The sequence below is a fragment of the Scatophagus argus genome, chromosome 8 (genome assembly GCF_020382885.2).
Source record: "Scatophagus argus isolate fScaArg1 chromosome 8, fScaArg1.pri, whole genome shotgun sequence".
NCBI lineage: Eukaryota > Metazoa > Chordata > Actinopteri > Scatophagidae > Scatophagus > Scatophagus argus.
This window is the reverse complement of record NC_058500.1, coordinates 14928039-14949753: the sequence shown is the minus strand read 5'-3', so window position 1 is coordinate 14949753 and position 21715 is coordinate 14928039. Positions and strand designations below refer to the sequence as shown.

Below are 21715 nucleotides of genomic sequence, written 5' to 3'. Positions count from 1 at the left end.
TAATGTGACATGAAAGTGGGTTTACACTTACAGAAAGTGTGTAAGGGGATGTACATGAGAATTTTTCACTGCTTTCTCTTAAACTGTACATTTCTAGATGTGCATCAAAACACCGCATGTCAGGATGGTTGTTCACAAATTTGTGCCTACTGTATGTATAACATTAGCAGTGAAAGTTAGCATTTTACTTGAAAACCTGTGAGAATAAAATATCGCATGCATACTCTCCACAATAGGATATAATAAATTAAAAATTACAAAGCAGAAATAATTAATGACTTCAGTCCAATAAAGAACTAAAGTACATAAACAAATCATGAATTATCACAATTTCTACTGTCTATACACAAATGAAATAGAGTAAAAACCTTCAATTTTTGAGGACTTTTTTTTTCTCAGACTAGTACACAGTGTTCTGGAAATGAAACTTCATGAAACAAAGAAACATTATCTTATATTCTGAGAGAAATTGCCAAAGTGGAACATGAGAGGTGATGCTAGGAGCTGAGTCAACTGTAATCCAATGAGGGGCGCCATCATCATCATCATCAGAGCAGGACAGGCCGTGGTCCCGATGACCTCACCCTGTTTGTTCAGTGTCTTCTGGGAAGACAATGCAGCCTTTTCATGTGTCATATACCTCCTCCCTGCTGAATTCCCACTGACGAGCTAAAAGCTCAATTCTCTCCATTCCATCAGTTTGCAGTTTCCAAGCATGGAGAATTAAACTCTCAAATAAGCTTAAAGATGGAAAATGATACATTTAATGCCTAAAGTCATGGTAATGAAATGAGGTAAGTGCAAACAAACCCAAACCATATTGTACATGTATATGGGAGATTGTTGTGATGTGGTGTCATATGATTACAGTATAACAAATGGCTAACAACAAGGCCTTTTCTATCTTCTAGGAATATAATTTTGTAGATAACGGGCAGACAATAGGTATCACGTAAGTATCATAATAGGTCCCATTTTAAAACTGCATTAAAATAAGAACTCACAGTGACCTGACCTGAAGTGTTGTACAGTGCCTCATGCTCATTCCTGTGCAGAACGTACATGCAAGGATCTGATTCTATCCTTTAAAAGGTGTGCTTACAGTGGAAAAACACATACCACCCGTGTGTAACAAAGAACTGCACTTGGAGCATGTCATTTTATTTCAGTCATACTTTAAAAATAAACCTCCAGCAACACAGGGATTCAGTATATGCTTTTTTTTTTTAAACCTCTGACCACAATTGTTCATATATTCACTGAATGTTTGCACAAAGTGCTTGATTAAGGAGCTACACAACTCGGTACACAGAAACAATGAGGCACTTGATAATACAGATTCAAAAAAGCAGATGTACAACACTCAACGGACACTTTGAACTGAGACCAAACACTGACATATACGTGTATTTCAAAAGAACAGTACACTCTACATTGTCTACTTGATGTTGTATACTTTCCAGCTTACTCGGCCTCCATCAGCAGCACCAGTGCATACGTTAAATATCACCTGTTAATGGTGCATTTATTAGGCATGAAGAAATGTAAGCCATTGCACACAAAGACATGAGGCGCAGGGTGGAGAGACTAGACTTGCATATGTCATTATATCATTTGGTTTTTGTTATAGTATAGTAAGGCAGAATATATGCTGTTGAAACTAATAGTATAAAACACAGAAAATCATTTCATCACTCATTTTTTTTGATAGTCCTTGAAGGTCTCTCCCATGCTGCTGAGCGTCACCGCTTCTCTAAAACAATTTGAAGGCCACCTGGTATTGAAATAGAATAAGTAATGTCTTCTTTTAAAGCTACGAATGCAGCGAGGAAGAGAGGCTGACAGGAAGATTTACTGCTAATTCAAATAAGCATCAGCTAAAGCACACAGAGGCGAATAAAACCAAACTGACGTGGACGACTGATTTCATAGATCATCACTCTAATAGGTCTATCCAGGTTGTATGAATATGTGGCATGTGATGTAGCGAAATCAAGGCAGACCTCAGAATCTCATTTGACATGGATAGCTCTGCAGAACAACATTATGCAAACACTTCAAGTCTTTGTCCTCCCTCCAACATTTTTTAAGGCGAGTCTTTGGAAACCATGACAACACTCTGAAGGGCATCCAACTGAAACTTGAGTTAACTCTGTGCTTACTCAGTGAACCACAAACCCAAAATGAAATTTTAAGTCTGAGACAAAGCTCAGCTCATGATGCGTGGTTAATACAATAGGAAAAGAGAAATCATTTTGAACATTCTGGACTAGCTACAGTGAAACTCTGATGAAATGTCGTGCAGATCCATATATCAACACAGTGATTTTTATCTGATAGGGTCATAAGTAAACTCCAAGAGAGAACTATAAATCAAATGACCCTGGAAAGAAATAAACCAACATAGGAAATGTAGGTAATTTGTTTTTGTTTTTTAAAAAAAACAAAACATCTGAAGTATTTTGTAACTTATTGCTCAACATTAAAATGTTATCTTAACTGATCTATTATACAGCATATCTATACTTTGAGGAGATGCAAAATACTGAAGACACATAGATGGCACTAACATATTTGAATTAAGTTAAACAAAAAAAAAAGAAAAAAGATAGTTTAAAGTTTGGGATTAAGCAATACACTGGGTTAAAGAATTTGTTTTAATCTTTATGTTATTACTAAAAAGTTAGTTTGGTTAGGAAAGTTGAGGTTTCCTTAGCAAATGTTAGCTGCGCCCTTGTGCATGAGCACTGTATTAAAAAAGAAGAGAAAGAAAAATGCTTAAAGGCAGAGGAGAATTAATAGTTAGTGCATAAGAAGGCACTTTTTGAATGTCACTTTCTTAGACCACTATTTCAGTTTATCTAAAAGGCAATCGCACAATCAACTAGTGCATCATGTTATTCCATTATCCATCCATCATTAGCCCAATGATGATTCATGACAGTAATGTTTTATGAGGTAAAACACAAAATGTCAAATTGCGGGGAGAATCAGTTCTCCCATCCTAACATTCAGTTACATGATACATGGAAAGAAATAAATATTGGATGTTTTTCAGTTCCTAATTCAGGCTAAAGTCTTCACTAAAATTTGACACTTCTGTGTGTTCATGCAGTCATTGCGTTCATGATAAATCAATACTAACACGGCAAAGATGTAAACTCAGAAATTCAACCATGAAGAAAATTTTGGCAAATCAAAGCATGATAATAAACTGTCGCACATGCCGAAAAATGAACAGAGTAGACATGGCAAGTCTCTTCTGGGGGGGAGGGGGGAAGACACAGTTCCTTTTTCATCTGTTGGCTTCAGTTCCTTATGACAGCTCTCCCAATGCATGGGATGACAGTGCACACAATGTAGCACAAACTGATAAAACAGCATATATTATGACGATGATGATAAAATGTCTTTTAATAATACGTACAATACTTTTGGGTCAACCAATGACACACTGATCAAGTGCAAAAGTCACAGTCAGTTTTAGCTGTTTAGCTCACATGATTGAGAGCTGTTGTGATCTGTAATGTGTTTGTCTACTAAAAATATATCAAACTAGTTCCTCATTCCAAACGTCCCATTCAGACTGTTGTCTCTCTGCTGGCTTTTAGATTAGGAGCAGACATTTGTCTGCGCATTCGCGGAGGTGCCTGAAAGTTGATTGCAGGGTTAGCGTTGTCAGTATGATGGTACTGCTGGTAGCCATTGAATCTGCCATCTGTATACATCATGCCATTATAGTGGCAAGGCTGTTGTTGATGGTGTGGCTGGGGATATGCCGGCTGGTTCTGATGGTGGCGGGGCTGGTAGAAAGCCTGCATATGCTTCCTGTTGCTTTCAGACTGCTGCAGTGACTCCATGGAGCCCGAGGGCCGCTGGCGATGATTAAAAGAGTTGCTGCGGCCTCGTTCATAGGGCGGCTGGTGTTGGTTGTTTCTATAATTATGTCTGTGACCCTGGCTTAAACCTTGCTCCAAGTCTTTGCTCCTCTGCTGGACTGATTGGCTTGGCAATGGGGGAGTGATGTGGATAACTGAAGCAGCCATATGTTCTCTGGAGTGTATTCCCTCTTCACCCTGGGTTTCTCCCTCTTCTTCTGCTACAGCTTCTTTAGGAACCTTTAGCTCAATGACCTGCTCATCTGTAATGATGATATGAGTACCGGGGCTCCAGGAGTTGCGGTGCTTAGGGTTACTTTTGAAGGGGAAGCGTAACTTGCGGTCTTCTGGGGGTATAAAGCGATGTGGTCCCGTATTCCGGCGAAGTTGCTTGGAGATCTCCTGTTGCTGAAGGTTTTTGAGGCGTAACTGCTCTTGACGCATCCAGCGCATGTGGTTTCCTCGCTTTAGGGTCGGGTCATCTCCTGCAGTTTGGCCTGTTAGTGAATCTACATCCTCTCCATCAGGCTTTGTAGGAACAGGAGGTTTTCCTTCTCGAGGGCTTGGAGTTCTGGCAGCAGTAGTAACAGTGTCTGCAGTGGCAGGCTTTTCTTGGCCCTCTGGGGTGATGAGTGGAAGGACCTTTTCCATTTTAACCATCTTGTTCCTGAGAGCACGGATCTCTTCGTCCTTCATGTTATTCTGTTTCTTCACCTCCTGCAAGATGTCCTCAAGTTTATCAATGTGCACCTTTAGTTCATCCATGACAGCCCCTCCTGGCCGAGACCCATTGGTAATGACATCCTCAATGCGCTCATCACCAACCCCTACAGTGTCCCAGACATCCCGAGCCACTGCCCTCCACGAGTCCCGCTCGTTCGGGTCCTTCTTACTGTAGCTTGCACAGAGCTCCTTCATCTTTACGATGGCCAGTGCCTCAATTTCTTGCCGTGTATGGCGGAAGTCATTGAGTGCCACTTCATAACAGATTTCTTTGACTGCTTGGATCTTCAGGTCAGAGATGGTCACCCACTTGGAGTCCTTGGTGATGCGGCGCCGCTGAGGGATCTGGTACATTTTAACTGGCTCTCTTCTTTTCCCACTGCTCGGTAATCCACATTTTTTCACTATGGTTTGTAGCTTGCTGGGGGGCAGCTTTTCCCTCAAGGAGGTGATCAGTCTCCAGCTCTCTTCACAAGACCTCTTATCAGAGTCATCCCCACTATCAGAGTCTCCATCCTTGAGAAAACAACACAGGAAACAAACCACATTGTTCCCAAAAAAAGGGAGAAATTAAAATGGGAAATCAAAGAGAGGATAAAAGGACGGCTTTTAAAAAAGAATGAATAAAGGTATGAATATGCAACATGGGAACTTCAACCACGAGTAAAGTCAAAGTTATATCAGAATACTTCAGCGTAGACAGAATTTTGAGATTTAGGATGGTTACCATACCAAAGATGACTATTACACTGTAATAATGTTATGTATGTATTCTGCATACATCATTACTATACAAGATGTATGGCAACATGCAATTCTCAGAATTATGCACATTCCCCAAACTATGTTCAAAATAAAGAAAAATAAAAGAAAATCCAACAGTGGCTTCCATTGACTTTCTTGTCAGTTTGATGTTCTTATATTTTGGCTTATGAAATGGTGAGATGGATATGAATCAATTTATCTTTATTAAAATGTTCAATGTTGTAAAAAAAAACAAAAAAAGGAAGACCTTTTAGTGGGGATATCAGCTTTTACAATATTGTTCCCAAAGTTGCATATTGATATTAAAAGTAAAAGGTAAAGCATGTCTATTATGATTAGAAAAGAAATCTCAATAGAGGATAGAGTTGCTGATTGGAGCACTTCTGTCTTGTTTTGTGATATTCCTCTTCTTAATGGAAAATTTGGTGATCTGAGAGCTGGATCCCAACACATGCTACAGTGGCATGCATGTAGGTGGATTTAGGAGCTTTACCCCTTTTGTCCAGAAGGTTTGAGTGGCTTTAGTATTAGCAGTGAGTTAGAAGACAGTGTTCTTGCAGTTGATCAGAAAGCCAGTAGAGAGAGGAGAGGCAGAAGGGTAAGTGTTAATCCACTACAAGAAAGGTGTTAGTTGGAAAAAAAAAATGCAGTTTCTCATTTTTCTGTAGACAAAGGACATTACAGATCACAACCATTTGGTACAGGTAATTCGGGTCTTGTGTATGATATTGTGGTCTATGACTAGAATTGGACATGTTGGGAGCCTGAACCCTATGCCTGTAGCTCTGCACATAAAACCACCAGTATGGAAAAGGTCTGTGATTCACTGATTCAGCTGTAAGCAGTGATAACTCTGTTGTTGAGCCGTGCCCTCAGTGTGCTACACAGATGCCAGGTAAGGCTAGCAAACATAGGTAGCCAAAGAAGTCAATGAGAAACCACATTGTCACTATCTGTCAAAACACTACAGCAGGATTTTGTTGTTATCACAATGCATTGTACATGTCAGCAACTGCATTGAAGAGATGAAACTCAGGACAAAACAGAGCAAGAAAACTAGAGTAGAAATCTAATCCAAGCAAATCAACAGCCACTTCAAAGTTGACCAGCTCAACAGCAAACACCACAACTTAGTCCAGAACCGGTACTGAAGGAGTTAAGAAAACATGCTATTAACATGAACCATGCAAAAGCAGCGTCGCATTATTAAAACAAGGCAATGTATATCAATACTGACCAATATTCATTCAGTCTTCAATGAATTTCGATCTTAATATCAAATAAACTTTATCTGTAAGTTGCTGTTTTGCAAGATTCAGATCCACTATAGAAGACACAAGAAAAGTGAAAACAGGCATTTGGAAAGGGGAAAGCTTTATGATCAAATTCTCACTGAACCAAATTGCGACGGAAAAATCAGTTATAACTCAGGAGGAAGGCGAAAAAAGGCTCATCTGACTCAAACCAGAAAAACTGCCATGCAAGACAAACACACATGCGCTAAGAGAAAAAATTGTGACTCACACACACTCGCACACACCTCAAAAGTGTCAGAGCTCAGAGTGAGAATTAGTACTAGTCAGATTTAAATTGGCCAAATGAAATCCAAGAAAAGAAAACTAGCTTTCCAATTGTATTAGACCATAAGAAAACCATGCTTTATCTTTAAATTCCACTTGTCACAGATATCCTGAAGAACATTTCACTCAAAATCACACACAAGGTAGCACAAACTAGCAAAATCGCTCAAGAAACTGCCTTTAATTCTAGCATCTGGTAAGTTATGGCTTAATATCTACTGAACCCACTCCGCAGTTACTACTAAATTGTCTAAACCTTCTAACATGATGATTACAGAAAACTGAGACTGAGGCCATAAAATTTCACAAAGTGGGTTTGATTAAATTCCATCTTATTTGAACTCACCAGTCGCTGCTGCTCCAGAAGCTGGTCGGCTTCTTCCTTCTCCTTTTTGTACAAGATTTCCATCTCAGTGAGCCTACATAAATGAGTAAAATGTAGCGTAAACTACATCATAAAATTACTAAAATAATACAATACATACAATACAAACTTGAAACAAATCAGACACAGGAAATAGTTTAAAGCTAACAGGATGGACTGCATACCGTTTCTCCATCTCCTGTTTCATGTCGATGCCCTGCTTTTCCAGAAGCTCTCTCTGAGCAAAGGTCCAATCCACCGGCTCCACAGGGGTTTCAGCAGATGGTGTCTTCTCCCTCTCAGCTCTTGCCTGTTCAGGGTGGTTGAATCGAAAGACGTGGTTCTTTCCCATAATGATACGGTTCCCTGAAAGGAGGTTGGGCACATGAAATAAGTGTGAAGAACACTGATTTAGCATAGAGATTGCTCCTTAAGTGCTGAACGAACATCGTAAATGCAATAGAAACATTCTTTTTAATTTAAAGCAGGACATCATAAGGGGTGTCAAGAACCAAGTATATCACTATAATTTATGAAATCCAAGGAAAACCCAATTATATGGAGTCAATTATGTTTAGTTATTAGGAAATCAGTCACCTCATCTTGGCTTACAGAGATAATACAAATATCACATTATATACAACTTTACCTATAAAAATGAGTTACGCACCTGAACGAAGCTGGATGGCATCCTCGACACGCTTTCCATTAACATAGGTTTCTGATCCCTCACAGGGCACCAGCATGACGATAACTTCAGCAAAAACACAACGACCAGTCATCAGTGACTCATTCAGAGACTTTTAGGGTATATTATTTTCCCTTGGCAACAGAAAATAAATTCTAATTCTGTATCAATGCGCTAATTTCAATGATTGACAAAGTGCCTAGATTTCCTTTTGCAAGAATATAGGGGCTCTGGGTGTTGGTCTTTAAATATCTCCTTGATGGCTGTTAACTGCTTAATTCAAAACAAGTCCAAATATTCAATACACATTCTTACATATGCCAAAGCAAGCAAACTCATAATATGGTGCCTCACCATCTCCATTGGCATTCCTCTCGCTGCGAAAGATGCAGTGCTCTTCTTTGATGTGAGCACCACTTAAAACAATGTCCTGTCGTCTTTCAGCATCAGCCTGACCCACCCTGAAACAATGACAGAGGCCATTTTGAGAGAGTGAACACTTTCTTCTCATTGTATTGGCAGCCATCTTGACAAAAAGTCAATGGAACCTGGAACATGGAACCTTTAGACCATTACTTTGTGAAGGCAGCACTTCTAAAGCACTATAGATTATTTTGTCTGTGATTCTGTCATCTATTGTGGCCCCCCAGGAATACAACTGTAACAAAATACTCAACCAGAATAGACCACAGCAGGGGCCAGAAGGGCAAAGAGGGGAGAAATGGAACTTGAGACAGTGAAACTTTATGTGAGCAGTGGCAGATTTTAAACCCATTTCCTCTGACTCTGACAATTCCTCTCACTTAACATCAAAAGAGGAAAAAATGAAATAGAGAGTAGTTTTCCAGATACCTTTCCTGGAAGAAATTCCCAACTTTTACACATCTTCTGCAATACCCCAACATTTCAGTGTTTTGGTTACCTTGTAATTCCGTCTTTGATGTAGTAAAGTAGACACTCTGACATGAGAGGATCCTCATTCAGGTTAACGAGGTGTGGAGTCTACAGATGAAACACAAAAGGCAGACTGTTAACAGGCACATTTAGACTGTTAACGAAAACATTTCTAGGCTTTCACTACTTTTATAAACATTCAGTGGTGCTGAAAGTATGCAAATACAAGAACAATTAACTAACTGGGCAATGTTTTGAATGATTACAATCTATCAGTGATCCGTGATCTAAACTGCATTAAGGCTGCTGACATCTCTAGAGTAACATACATCACAGTAGTGCTACAGAATACTGCTAGCAGATACTCAAACCACCAACCTTTTTTGGGGAAAACACCCCATTAAAGTCTGTATAAAGATCACAAGGCTTCTCAACAAAATGCAAAAAGCCATTGAGCAGCAGTGGGTGAAAAGAGAGGGAAAAATTGAACCCAAGACAAATGAATGTGAACAAAAATGTGAGGAAAAAAGATACATGAATTAGCAGCAGGAGAGTGGCAGTCAAAACACACCTAAAGAAGGATTAATTTCAAAAAGGGAAAACCACCACTGATCTAGCGACAGCTGGCACTGAACAGTCAGATTAAGAGATAACAAAGCTCTTTATATCTCACAATCAAACTAGCATATCTACTGGTCTTCATTTTGCTGCTATATGGCACTCCCTCTCCTGGAAGATGCTGGAGAGGTTGAGGAAAGTAAGGGGAGTGTACCACTGTGTGTAATTTAATAAGCCTCATGACAGCACTAATAGCTCTAAGCTGCTAAAGGAAAGGTTTGGCTAATCTACTTGGAGCCATATATTATGTTAGAACATAACTATGACTTCAAAAAAAGCTTTAATTCCGAATCATTTGTCAAATCTTAACACAAGCCCATTGTTTTAAAGATGATCACATACATTACACCATCAATCAGACATTCTGTATATTCTGCATAGGAGTAGAATAAATGTAAATATTTCACCAGAAATACATAAAATGCAGATGGTGCAATGGAAATTCATCCAAATAAGCACATTTGTGATGTAAAACCTCTACTAAACTCAGTAACCATAATCAGAATCACAATAAGAATACTTTATTGATCCCTGGGGAAAATTGGGCTATAGGGCTAGATGTAGTGCTACTTCTATTAAACAAACCTTCTTGGTGGAAAAACATTCAAACTGCTCATCAAACGGTCTTTCATGGCTAAGCTGAGTATGTGAAGAAAGCAAATAAAGAGTAGGAAAGACAGAATAATAAAATAAAAAGATAAGAAAAAATAGTGATGATACAGGGATGGTTATCATAGAAAAAGACAACACAGGAATTAGAAGTGAGGAAGTGATCGAGGAAGGGTGTGCTTCACCACCCACAAAAATTTGGCACAGTTCCCCACTATCAACATCTATGCTTGTTTCTCATGTCTGTTCTACCTTTTTAGGAGAGAAGACCCCCAAAGTGCCTCCATCTTCACGGATTGCCACACCCATCTCAGCAAGCAAGGCCTCCCTGTAGTGAAGGGAAAAAAACATTTGTATACTTATGAATAATGCTTAAAAGGTAACTAACTTAGCAGACATCAGTGCCCTCACACAGCGTGTTGCGTATATTCTCTTGCAAAGAGAAGCACATACTTTAACTTGGTATATTTATTTTCAGCAGAGAGCCTTTGTGTTAACAAGAAACAGAGGATGAGAAACGATAGTGTGCAGCAAGTGATCTGTGGTATGACAACAGGCAGAGATTGATACTAGTGAGACTCAATGGACAGACAGTAACATGGTTGACATCTGTAGCCACAGATGAGTGGGTAAAGGGGGAGAAAGGGTCTGAGACGGGTGTTTGTGCAGCAGAGTGTGACGACAGAAAAGGGAAGGGAAATAGACAGAATGAGTGCAGGGGAAATAAGACAGGTGAAAGAAAAAGACAAGAAAAACAGACAGCACAGAGGGGTGAAAAAGACAGACGAAGCTATGGGGAGGCTGTCTCACTCTGACAGAAAATAGACAAACTGAAGGAGGGGTGGAGGTACACTAAGGACACAAATCTCCATGTCTTGAGAAACAGAGATGGAAAAGAGCAGACATGTTTGCCAATACTGACCTCTCCATGCGGATTGCCTCCGTCTTTCGCAGTTTCTCTTCCCAGGTTTCATTGAGCTCAGCAATGATCTTTTCTGATTCCTGAACACAAAAGGCGAAGTGTGAGGAAAGCACAATCAGTGTAATGCATTCCTGAGCATTAGCCGTGCAGTAGTAACAGTGTTTTACATCTGTAACAATACCAGTATGGATTCATATTTTTCATTAAAGAAAGTTTTGAGTCAGCAATAAAAACTTAAGACAAAGAAGCAGCTGACTGTAACACACTGCTATATATTATAGCAATTGCTTTCGGTGTTTCCCCTCCGATTATGTTGTTTAAAGGTCAACCACAATGTCTGCTTTTCAGCCGCTAAAAGCTGTGAGTACATCTTCTTCTGGATACTGATATATTTGGAGATATTTAATAATGCAATATACAGTCATCTTAGTTAAACTTTACAATGAAGGAAGATGCTAGGCAAGAATAAGAAGTAAATGTAACCTTCAATGCAATCTTTTCTTCTGGATCACTAAAATATCCAGAGACACCTCTAAGGAACAAAGAAAGTGAATATTATGTGCCCCACTATCAAAGCTAAGAGCCAATAAGACACAATCTATTTTAGTCCAATTTCCTCCGTATCTGCGTCGGTGCTTGACGTCATTGGATGACAGACAGACTGGGCACCATGGTTGCTATAGAAACTGCAGCTCCTCACGGTTGGTTGTTGCCATCCTATGTGCTCCATTATCAACAGAGTGAGGGAGCGTGACAGATACAAAACTCAGAGGCCACATGAGGTCTCATGATCCAAACGTGTGTCAGCCATCCTGATAATGAATGAACTTCTAACGTACAGAACAAGTTCTGTTACTATCATATACCTAATTACTACAGCCCTTATCCACTGAAGTATCTTTGACTGTTAAAATCAAACAATGTGACAATAATTTATATATTTTGATTAACAAGTACAGTGTGCTTAAGGTACTGTTGTACCTTAAACATACTATAAAAACAACAAGGACTGTGGTCATTTATTAAAAGATCAGATATTGACATACCCAGACATTATTGAAAACAAACCACCTTGATTTTAGCTCTGTTGAAGTCATGATCAAATTGCAAAAAAAGACAAAAAAAAAACTAAAAAAAAAAAAAAAAAGAGCTGGCGGTCTCAGGATAAATGGCAGATAGCTGTGTGACTTTGACAAATGTTGCATACTCCAGAGGCCAACTTTACCTTGAGTCTTTCGATAGCCTCCTCTCCTCCAGGGGTGGACATGATACGCTCCTGAATGCTGGAGACTGACTGAAGGCCCACCTGGCTGCACAGTGAGCCAGAGGATGGAGAGGCTGTCAGGGAACCAATAGGGGCTGTGGAGAAATGGCCAGGGCGTTGGTTCTCTGAGGCTATCAAGTATCTATGCTTATTGTTCTGAATGTCTTTGAGGTCTGAGCCAACAGCAAGAGAAAAAGAGACAGAGAGGAAAAGAGTATAACAGAGAGAGAGAGGTGGGATAGGCCCGGGACAGGATAAGGATAAACCACATAAATGAAGGAACCAAATAACAAATAGGAGAAAAGAGAGAAAGAGATGGGGAAAGAGAAAGGACAAAGGGGAGGGAAGACCAATGTAAGACACACATTGTCCATCAGAGGGTTAAGACAAACACCCAGTATAATGGTCTGCTACAGAGAGCAGCAGTTTTCACTCCAGATAGTTTGAAGATTACACCAGCTCTAATATTACTATTGTCTATTTTATTACAAATTTCCAGCGGTCCGTTTATTGTTGGTTTTGCTGGTGGGCGACAATGACAGTGAATTTCAAGTATGTAAAACTCCAAGGAATAAGGTGATTTCACTTTGTTGCTTTTGTCTTGAGTTAACAATGGAAACGTAAACACACTGTGTGAAAACTGCCATCAGTGTTTCAACTACAGGATGGGAGGAAGATGAAGAGTGCAAGAAGGCCCAGAGGGAGGACAGACGAGAATGGCTGACACATGCTGCCAAAGTTCAGCCTGCAGTCGAGAAGTTCAATTCACTACGTGCACACACGCACGCGCGCACACGCGTGCACACACACACGCACACGCACCATAATGGAGCCACAGCAGCCTCACTAAAGGTCAGGCAGCTCAGGTCAATATAATGACTGAGAGGATCTCTGACGTAACACAGACTGTGCCTTCTAAGAACCAAAAAAAAGTCTAATAATAGCAGCTTTTCAATAATTTTCATCTTGCTGACATTTAGACAAAAATAGCATAGATGATAAAAATTAAATTTTCATTTTCTAGAAAAATAGATAATGCAGAGTTCTACTCAACTGAACAAGGCTTGTGTTGAGAAAAACAGCAGCAAAATGTATGCTTTTAAGCTGCAAACAGGTAAAGCAACATTTACCCTGATTGTTAGCACAAAAGGGCAGGAGGGAGGAGAAACTGGGATTTTTTGAGAATATAGCTGAGGGCACAGTTATTACATACAAACTATCATAACACATCAAGTTAGTTTACTCTACATACACTTCTGGTAAGTAACCACTACTAGAAATTTAAAACCATGCACCTTTCCGCCTGTAGCTCATTCTAAAGCTTTGAGCACTGTCACCTGCAGCAGACGGTTAGAAAACGAAAACAAAGTAAAAAGCAGAAAGACCACTGTCAAGAAAACAAGCTTGAGGAAGTGAGTCAAAGACTGACATGGAAAGAAAACGTGTTGGGGGTGGGGGAGACAGAAAATCTATTCTAAAAGTAATGTTTCTTAAAAGGGATATTCCAAAAGTAAGCTGTGATAAAGTTGAATTTGAGCCTACAAATAGCTACCTCACCCCCATCATTCACAAACATAACAGAAACACAAGCACAAAGCGTGCTAACCTTCTGACATGCTAAACCTCGCCAGATCAGCACACCTACAGAAGCCTCGCATGTCTGTACGTCTTTATTAAGCTTCAGCTTTTTCAGCAATTACATGCAAAGCTGGCAGCAGTTTTGATATAAAAGGTAATGGGGGCATAAGCAATGTCAGCTATTATTAATAGGACAAATAGTGATAAGACAATTCATGACTACCACACATATACACACATTTGATTCCACTGCCTGGGCAATCATCCCCCATAGGATCAACTGAGGGGAAGCAGGAAGAGATCAGAAGGTCAGAGGTCAGCACCAGTAGAATGGGAGGAAAAGATTACAGACATTTTTTTAAGTGAGTTGAATGACAATGATAATGAGGATGAGAAGAAACGTCATGAAATGACTGGTTAAGTGCAACGTGATTAAGCATGAGCTAAGCAGGCATAGCAAGTAGACAAGTTATTAATCAGTTCAGATATTAGAAGTTATTAATGGGTGTATTATGTCTCTAATTGACTAGGCTATAAGCCATTACTCTAATGTGCAGTGAATGAAGCGTGATATTTTAATGTGGCTTTAAAACTATCGTTTGTGTTGTCAGTCAAAATCATCCACATGAGACCAAATCATTTTCATTAGATGATTTAGAAATAATTGTACAGTGTCTATTTTTATAAATGTAGTGTTTTGTAGTATGATGCATAGAACAAAACACATTATACATTTTGTTCATAATATAATAGACCAGTAAGTAGGTCTGAATCCAAATTTTGAGTTTTGTACTAGGCACTGGAGCAAAGCACAGCAATGACAACAAAGTTGGATGGCTGAAAACAATGAGACAATGAAGTAGAGAGGATGTGTTGCCAGTTTATGGTAGACCTCAAGAGAGAAGGTAGATGCTGTGTGGCTGCAGATACGGCCTGCTGAACATAAAACTCACTGTCCAGGATGTCTCCCAGGCCCTGGGCACGGAGCAGCTCCTTCAGTCGAGCCACTTCATCCTTCAGGTCACGCACCAGCTTATTGTTGGGATCCTCATTGATGACAGCGTTGCATTTGATGTTCTTAGCTCGGTCCGCATAACTAGAAATCATAACAGTGATGGAATTTTGTGGATCGAATCCAAACAACTAACTGGAATTATTTTACAAATTATTACTTATGCCTTTGATGGAAACCTTACCGGAGCGTGCTTAGAGTTTCATCGTAGTTGATATCTGCAGGACTGAGGGCAGCTACCATGGCTGTTCTGGAGTTTCCACCTGATAGCAGAAGAGTAAAGAAGAAGATTTTACTTTGTTTTCATTTTCTCAATTATGTGGTAATTATGGTGAAAGGCCACCTTTCTAACAGTCTCTAACAGTCTTTATGTAAACCAGAACAAGATAAATTAACACTAGATTTATTAGATTTAAAATACAACATGAGCTCCAAAACGCTCAGCACAAAACAAAACAATACTAAGGCAGAAACGAAAGCTGAATACTAATTCCATGAGTCTAAGTCTTCAGTTTCATTAGACTAACCTGTGCTAAGTACTACATGTCTGTTAAGATACACCATATACACACAAGGAGATCGGTGAGCTTTTCTAGTTAGGTTGAAATAAATTCTACTGACAGTGTTCTTAAATTGACAGAGTGACTTACACTAGCTACAGGCATTTACTTTACCGCCTTTTCATTATAGGATGCAGATGATTCAGTTTTTCTTGAACTCCAGGTACAAACATTTACATAGTTACACAATTTGTGTCTGTAAATTGTGTAACTATGTAACATTTACATAGTTACACAATTTACAGACATAAATTATACCATATTCCATCATTAAACTTTACAGGCTTTTCTCAGGTGATAATAATGTTCATACCCAAGTTCTCCCTCAGCAGCCATGTCAGAACAGAGTCTCTGTAAGGAATGAAGTCAGTCTTCTTCTTCTTCTTGCTCTGCAGGAAACAAACATTCATTTGACAGGCGGAAAAAAGCACTGGCAACTGATGCAAGGATTTCAGATTTTTACAATGAAAATTAAGGGATGGCTAAACTATATTATGATGTACCATGACAAATACCTTAGATGTAATGGACAAGAGATCAGGTAATACAAGGGGAGACCTGATTTAATTAGCTTTTGCTCTGGTGCAAGGATTATGGATTTTGCTGTGCATGGTGTCTAAGAGACTAGCACCGAGGTGATAAAAATGATGGTTACAGAACATGGTAAAGTAACTTCAACATTGCACAAGGCAAAAAGCTGTCAAATCTGCCACATGGGGGGATGCAGAGGTTAATGGCTGAGCCGTCAAAGGGTTTACCTTGCTGGTACAATTATCCTGTGTAAGCAGGCATTACAAGGACAAGAGAAGAGAAAACAGAAGGGCAGACATTACAGCATGCCAGGCTACAAACTTGAGAAGACAAAGTCGATTTGTAAAGGGTAAGAGAGAAGGCTGAAAAGGAGGAGGAGAGGAGAAAAAAGAAGTAGATAGAAACAGGTATAAATCACTCACCACTTCAGCCAAGGCTGAGATTACTTTTCCTAATGTGGTGAGAGACTTGTTGATGTTTGCTCCCTCCTACAACCATAAATGAAAGAAATATTATTTCAGAGCCATCAAGTCAACGCCAGTCAAGGTTTGAAAAAGCTGATGTCTGTGATGAAGGGAGTCTTACCTTTAGCCTGGTACCTTTAGCTCCAGTGGAATCTGCTCGTTCACTGCCTGCCAAGTCTACCAGACTAATTTTACTGACCTAAAGAGGGAGTAAAGGCATTTTAGATGCATCAAGCTTATGAATAATTTAGATTTTAATGATAACAAGCTTAGAGAAGATGAAAATATAACTTTAATAATGACAGCAATAAAATATGAAGATTGTGATTTTTTTTAAAGTAAATAGTTAACAAACCAAGCAATCAAAATGTGCAAAAGTACACCATTCTAAACATTTAAGCATTACTGTCAAGTGGGATGCAGCTAAGCAGTAAAATCTGATAGAGTGGCTAAATACAATAGGCATTGTGTTTACAATAACACTGTAGTCTTTGTTTCTCTGCAACCAGAGGAAATGCTAAAAGTCAAATCTAAAATGGCTCTCTTTCTTTTTCTTTCTCCAGTCACCACCAACTAAGAGAACCTGAGGAGACATCTTAGCCAAAATGACAAGGAGCAAACTCAATAAGTAGTAAGCAAAAACCAAGTGTGAAGAAATGCACTCCCAACAACATGAGAGCAGAGTCCGTTTAAATTATACACAAGTGTGAAGGGCGAATGAAATGATTTATGAATCAGAAGGGTGCTGTCTTAGCAGTCTCCGCTGACCTTTTCTGTGGAGAGGTCTGTTTCGCTGTCATGTTTCCTCTGTGTGAAGACGATGGTGAAAACAGCATGGGACCTGCTGCTGGTCTCATTCATGTTCGTGGCAGCCACAGTTCTGTAGGTTAGCACATACAGTGACAGTGAGGAAATAAAAAGTGATATGGATGTAACAAGTCCTTTTAAATTATTCTGTATTATTAATGCTAAATTCATGGTCTTGGATATTACTGCTATCATCACCAGGTTTTATACCTATTAGAGTGAATTGAGTCTAAGAGATTACTTTGTGCAGCAGAGGTGGATAATGCTGTGAGGACACCAAACACAAATACACAAGGGACGCTCAGAGGGACGGCCACAGGGGAGATACGGGCTGTTCACGCTACGCTCTAGAAATAAGCCCTCTGAGTCAGCAGAGGAAGATTAAGGCAGCGTTCACTCCTCCCCACAGAGGCTCTCGTGACACACATACAGACACACACATATGCATCACATGCGCTCATTTCAGTGAGTAATACTCACTACCTGCAATTTGAAAGAACGGTTCTTGGTCAAGCTGGGCTTGAAGTGTCCTGAAAGTAACCACCTGTTCCTTTATCAACACTGACAATTAAGCTATAAAAATCTATGTGACAAGAACATTTCCTGCTTCCAAATTATTGTTATCTTGCTGGTAATTTTATGGCTAGCTTAGCAAATTTTTCTGAGGATGCAGGTTATCACATCATCAGCATATCACAGCTATCACCACCACTATTACTCCCCTTACTCTACCTTCCCTTGATCTCAGCATGATCCCGAGGTTCAACTCACCTGGCCTTGTTGCCTGCATCCATTAGGTCAGCGATGTCTGTGTAGGAGGTGACAGCTAGCTTGGACAGGTCCTCCACATACGGGCCCATTAGCGGGTGCTCTCGCACTCGCAGGTTCCCTTTGTTCTTAGGGTTGAGCAAATCTCGCACCCGCTCACAGTAGATTTCCATGTAACTGACCTGAAAACAAGTGCAAAAGTAAATTATCTGTTCAGATGCCGTGGTAGGAACATCATGAAGCATTAAAGTGAAGCTGAATGTATCATAATTCAGGTCTAACAATGCAGGTATATGACATTAGATTTTGTATCTTCATAATATTTCAATTGTTGATTGACATGAGAATGTTTAATTATTCCGAAACTTCAATTTGCTTTCTAACTAAATAAACTGTGGGAATGTGCTGAGGAAACCCAGCATCTTTGAAGCTTCATCCAATATGTGATTGATATCTGACTATTACCAGACATACCGTTAGGAGAACACTAGAAATGGTTCATTAAAGACAAGCCAAGCTAAGGATCAGAGGAGGGGTTGAGAATAGAAACTGCAGATGCCAAAGCACTCTGAGACTCACCTCGACTGAGAAGGAGAGCTCCTCTTTGTTGCTGTCCTCATTGATTTTCTCGAACAGATCTTCACAAAGCTGAGAGGTGGAGAAAATAGATGTTTAGTGCAAATTAACGGCATGCTGAAGGGTGAAAGGGAGGATGAAAAGGTGTGAGATCTGTGGAGTAAACAGTAGCAGTAAACTTAACACTAAGAATGTATTTGCACACCAGTAGAAAACAAATCATTTAGCAATAAAACATCAGACCTTAAGATCAAGATTGCATCAGCAGATGAGACTTAACGCAACAACAATGTAAGAAATATCTCACAAGTCAGATTCTGACAGCATATCAGCTGAGGGACTGTACTCTAGCTTTCATTAGTTTGCAATGTGTAGGCATAGTAATAATATTTCTAGCAGAAATTAATATATAGTTTGGTGTCAACATCCTACAGGTTTAAATAAAGACCATTACATGAGATGACTTGATCAAAGGAAACATGGTGAATAAAGTGAATGAGATCAAATAACAAACCCTGGGAGACATATCTGGAAAAAGATGTAGGTCACACTCCACATACTAATGTCATTGTTGTGTCTATCAGACAAAGTCTCCATGAGAGATGGGTCATAAAGAAATTCATTTGTACAGATAAATCAGTTGCATTCAGTCATATTGTAGGGGAAGAAACAGCCGTATCAACACTGTTGCTGTCTCAACATTTCAGAGGTGAACAATTTTGTTCAGAATTATGACAGAGGGCAATGACCCAAGAACTGGTAGATACTGTGCTTACATCACAGAAGTGACATAGACTGTGATTCAAGGGTGGTTTAAACATTCAATTATCCAAGTGAATGGGTTGCATTAGACAATGGACAAAGTACGTCTTAATATTTGCTATGCATTGTGGTAAAATCAGAAACATGTATTGTAGAACAAACCATAGGAATGATTCCTTCCTGTCCCTCCTCCTGCTTGCCCATCATCGTATAGGATTTGCCAGCTCCTGTCTGTCCATAGGCAAAGATGCAGACATTGTAGCCTTCAAAGGCATGCTCCAGCATTTCCTTTCCAATATCATTGTACACCCGGTTCTGTGATGCAAAGCTCGGGTCTTCAGGCTGTGGGAAAGACAGAAAAATTAAATAAAAGGCATAATTGCAATCAACTTGTGGTATTTAAAATTGAAAACAAAAAATGTATAATGTCCTCTTTATTGATTATAACACTGGACTATGGAGCAAAAAATGTTCAAACTCACTGTAGTGTGTGACCAGTATGAATAATCAAAACTGAAGGTCTTTGCTGGTTCCTTTGGGGCTTTGGGATTGGAAATAGCTGTGGGAAAAGAACAAAATTAGTAATGTGGTCACTCTTGACCTAATTAGAGGGGTTATTACTTTAACATCAACCGTCATTCCTGATTATTAATGCATCTCTTCTGGTCTTTATCAAAAAAAGACTATAAGTGAACTTGAGTAATACACTTATTATTTTTATCCTGGTTGGCAAATATTGGGTTCGCCAAAGATCCTGTTCCTCAATCAGAGCCCCAACAATGGTATACTTTGAACAAAAAGTCACACGAATTGCTGGCTCTTTTGAGAACTGCAACTGTTATGTCTTTTCCAGTGGCACCATCTTACGTGCAAAAAAGAAGAAAAGACAAACAATACATTTAAAATAATAAGACATGTAGCCCACTCTTATTATCACTATTTCACCTTTTGTATCTGCAAAATGCACAATGACACAGTACTTCCACACTACCCAGCCATCCTCTAGGGTCACAGAGACCTTTCTTAATGAACAAGAATCTGCAGCCACGCCTGGCATGTTATCCCTCTCAACCATGCTTGCTGCCACCCATGGGACTAGTATTCAAGCTTTCCACAGTGTGCACTGGGAATGCGATGGAGAGAGAGGAGGAGACTAAAATCTATTGTAGGCTATTTGCAGATATGTGTACCGTAGTTGTTCCTTACACATCCCTCTTAGACAAACTTCACAAAAGCATCCACATACACAGGCCAATGAAGGGCCAAAGTCTGCTTAGGTTAGACAGATAAATGCATACCTCTGTCGTCAGAACTGTGGGGGAAGAAGAAGGAGGGAGCGTAGTGCCCCTAGAGCATAGTGAAAAAATTATTTAAGGGAGTGAAAGTACTAGGTGTGCTCATGGGCCTAGCAACAATCCAAACAGAGGCACAATAGAAACCAAAGGCAGGACAAAGTGCATCTTAGTAAACACAATATAGCCTGTGTATTTAGAGCATTTTCACTCTTTCCAAGCAAATCTCCAGTGTGAACCACAAAGCGGTAATAAGCCTTGTTTCATGTAAATTCCATGCTTTGCTAATGGGCAAATTAAAGCCAGGTCCAGCTACTCAACATGAGGGTGCTTGAGAGGCTTTTGCTTCAAGATGTTCCAGGCAGAGTGCCTTATGTGTTCGGAGGACTTCAGCACACTTATCAATAATGCAGGAGATGTGGAGAGACAGGGATTGCATATCGCCCTCCACAGGTCACATGCTGACAGAAAAGCACAAGCACAAGCACAGCATGCCCTCAGAAACCAGAACACTAACTGTTTCACGCTAAATATGTGATGATTGTAGCAGCTGCCATTGTACTAAAATTCAGGTAGCTACAATCTAACACAGGTTAAAAACAATGCATTTGCTTGTTTTCCTTGCAATCTTCAGACAGGTTAAGGTGCACAGGCAGAGCAGCACCTTCCATATTGGGCACTGGAAGAGGATACCGCAAGACAGGTGGCTAAATAAAGCTAAATTTCACCTTTGACCTGCCTCCAAAGGGAAATTGGAGCCAGGGCATGAAGAAACTAAGGGGGGATTTACATTACCAGTGCCCGTACTCCCCTTTCCTGGAACAATCTACAGTGGCTATTAATGAAGAGAAGGCAGCCTAAATAATAGTCATTCAGTGTCAGGCAAATTCAACAGAAACAGAAAGATGACGAGATGGTGCCATGTATGGATCATTCAGACAGTGGGATGCAAGTTTGGTCATGTGTTCAAATCAGACAAGGACAAGAGTGGATGTCATGGTGTAAAAAATGTATTTTAGCAGAGCAGAGCATGGTAGCAGCTAGTGGGAGACTAACGAAA

General features: G+C 39.8%; 1 protein-coding gene across 9 annotated transcripts in view; it reads right to left on the bottom strand.

Moving 5' to 3' along the window:
• The window catches only part of kif1b (kinesin family member 1B), a 54724-nt gene that overhangs the window by 18041 nt on the left and 14968 nt on the right, over positions 1-21715 (bottom strand). For 2 of the 9 annotated variants that reach the window (XM_046397910.1, XM_046397914.1), the window contains exons 3-22: positions 19846-19922; positions 19526-19705; positions 18605-18673; positions 18029-18207; positions 17219-17330; positions 16572-16649; positions 16409-16474; positions 16214-16231; positions 15769-15844; positions 15080-15158; positions 14837-14979; positions 14122-14163; positions 12267-12400; positions 11042-11121; positions 10372-10447; positions 8921-9000; positions 8353-8459; positions 7981-8064; positions 7496-7676; positions 7293-7365 (exon numbers count right to left, since the gene is read on the bottom strand). In XM_046397910.1, the coding sequence (XP_046253866.1) occupies positions 7293-7365; positions 7496-7676; positions 7981-8064; positions 8353-8459; positions 8921-9000; positions 10372-10447; positions 11042-11121; positions 12267-12400; positions 14122-14163; positions 14837-14979; positions 15080-15158; positions 15769-15844; positions 16214-16231; positions 16409-16474; positions 16572-16649; positions 17219-17330; positions 18029-18207; positions 18605-18673; positions 19526-19705; positions 19846-19922 (1934 nt within the window). Of the gene's footprint in view, positions 1-1122; positions 5118-7292; positions 7366-7495; positions 7677-7980; positions 8065-8352; positions 8460-8920; positions 9001-10371; positions 10448-11041; positions 11122-12266; positions 12401-14121; positions 14164-14836; positions 14980-15079; positions 15159-15768; positions 15845-16213; positions 16232-16408; positions 16475-16571; positions 16650-17218; positions 17331-18028; positions 18208-18604; positions 18674-19525; positions 19706-19845; positions 19923-21715 lie in introns of those variants that run through there. The other 7 variants (XM_046397911.1, XM_046397915.1, XM_046397913.1 and 4 more) reach the window with 5 other exon arrangements.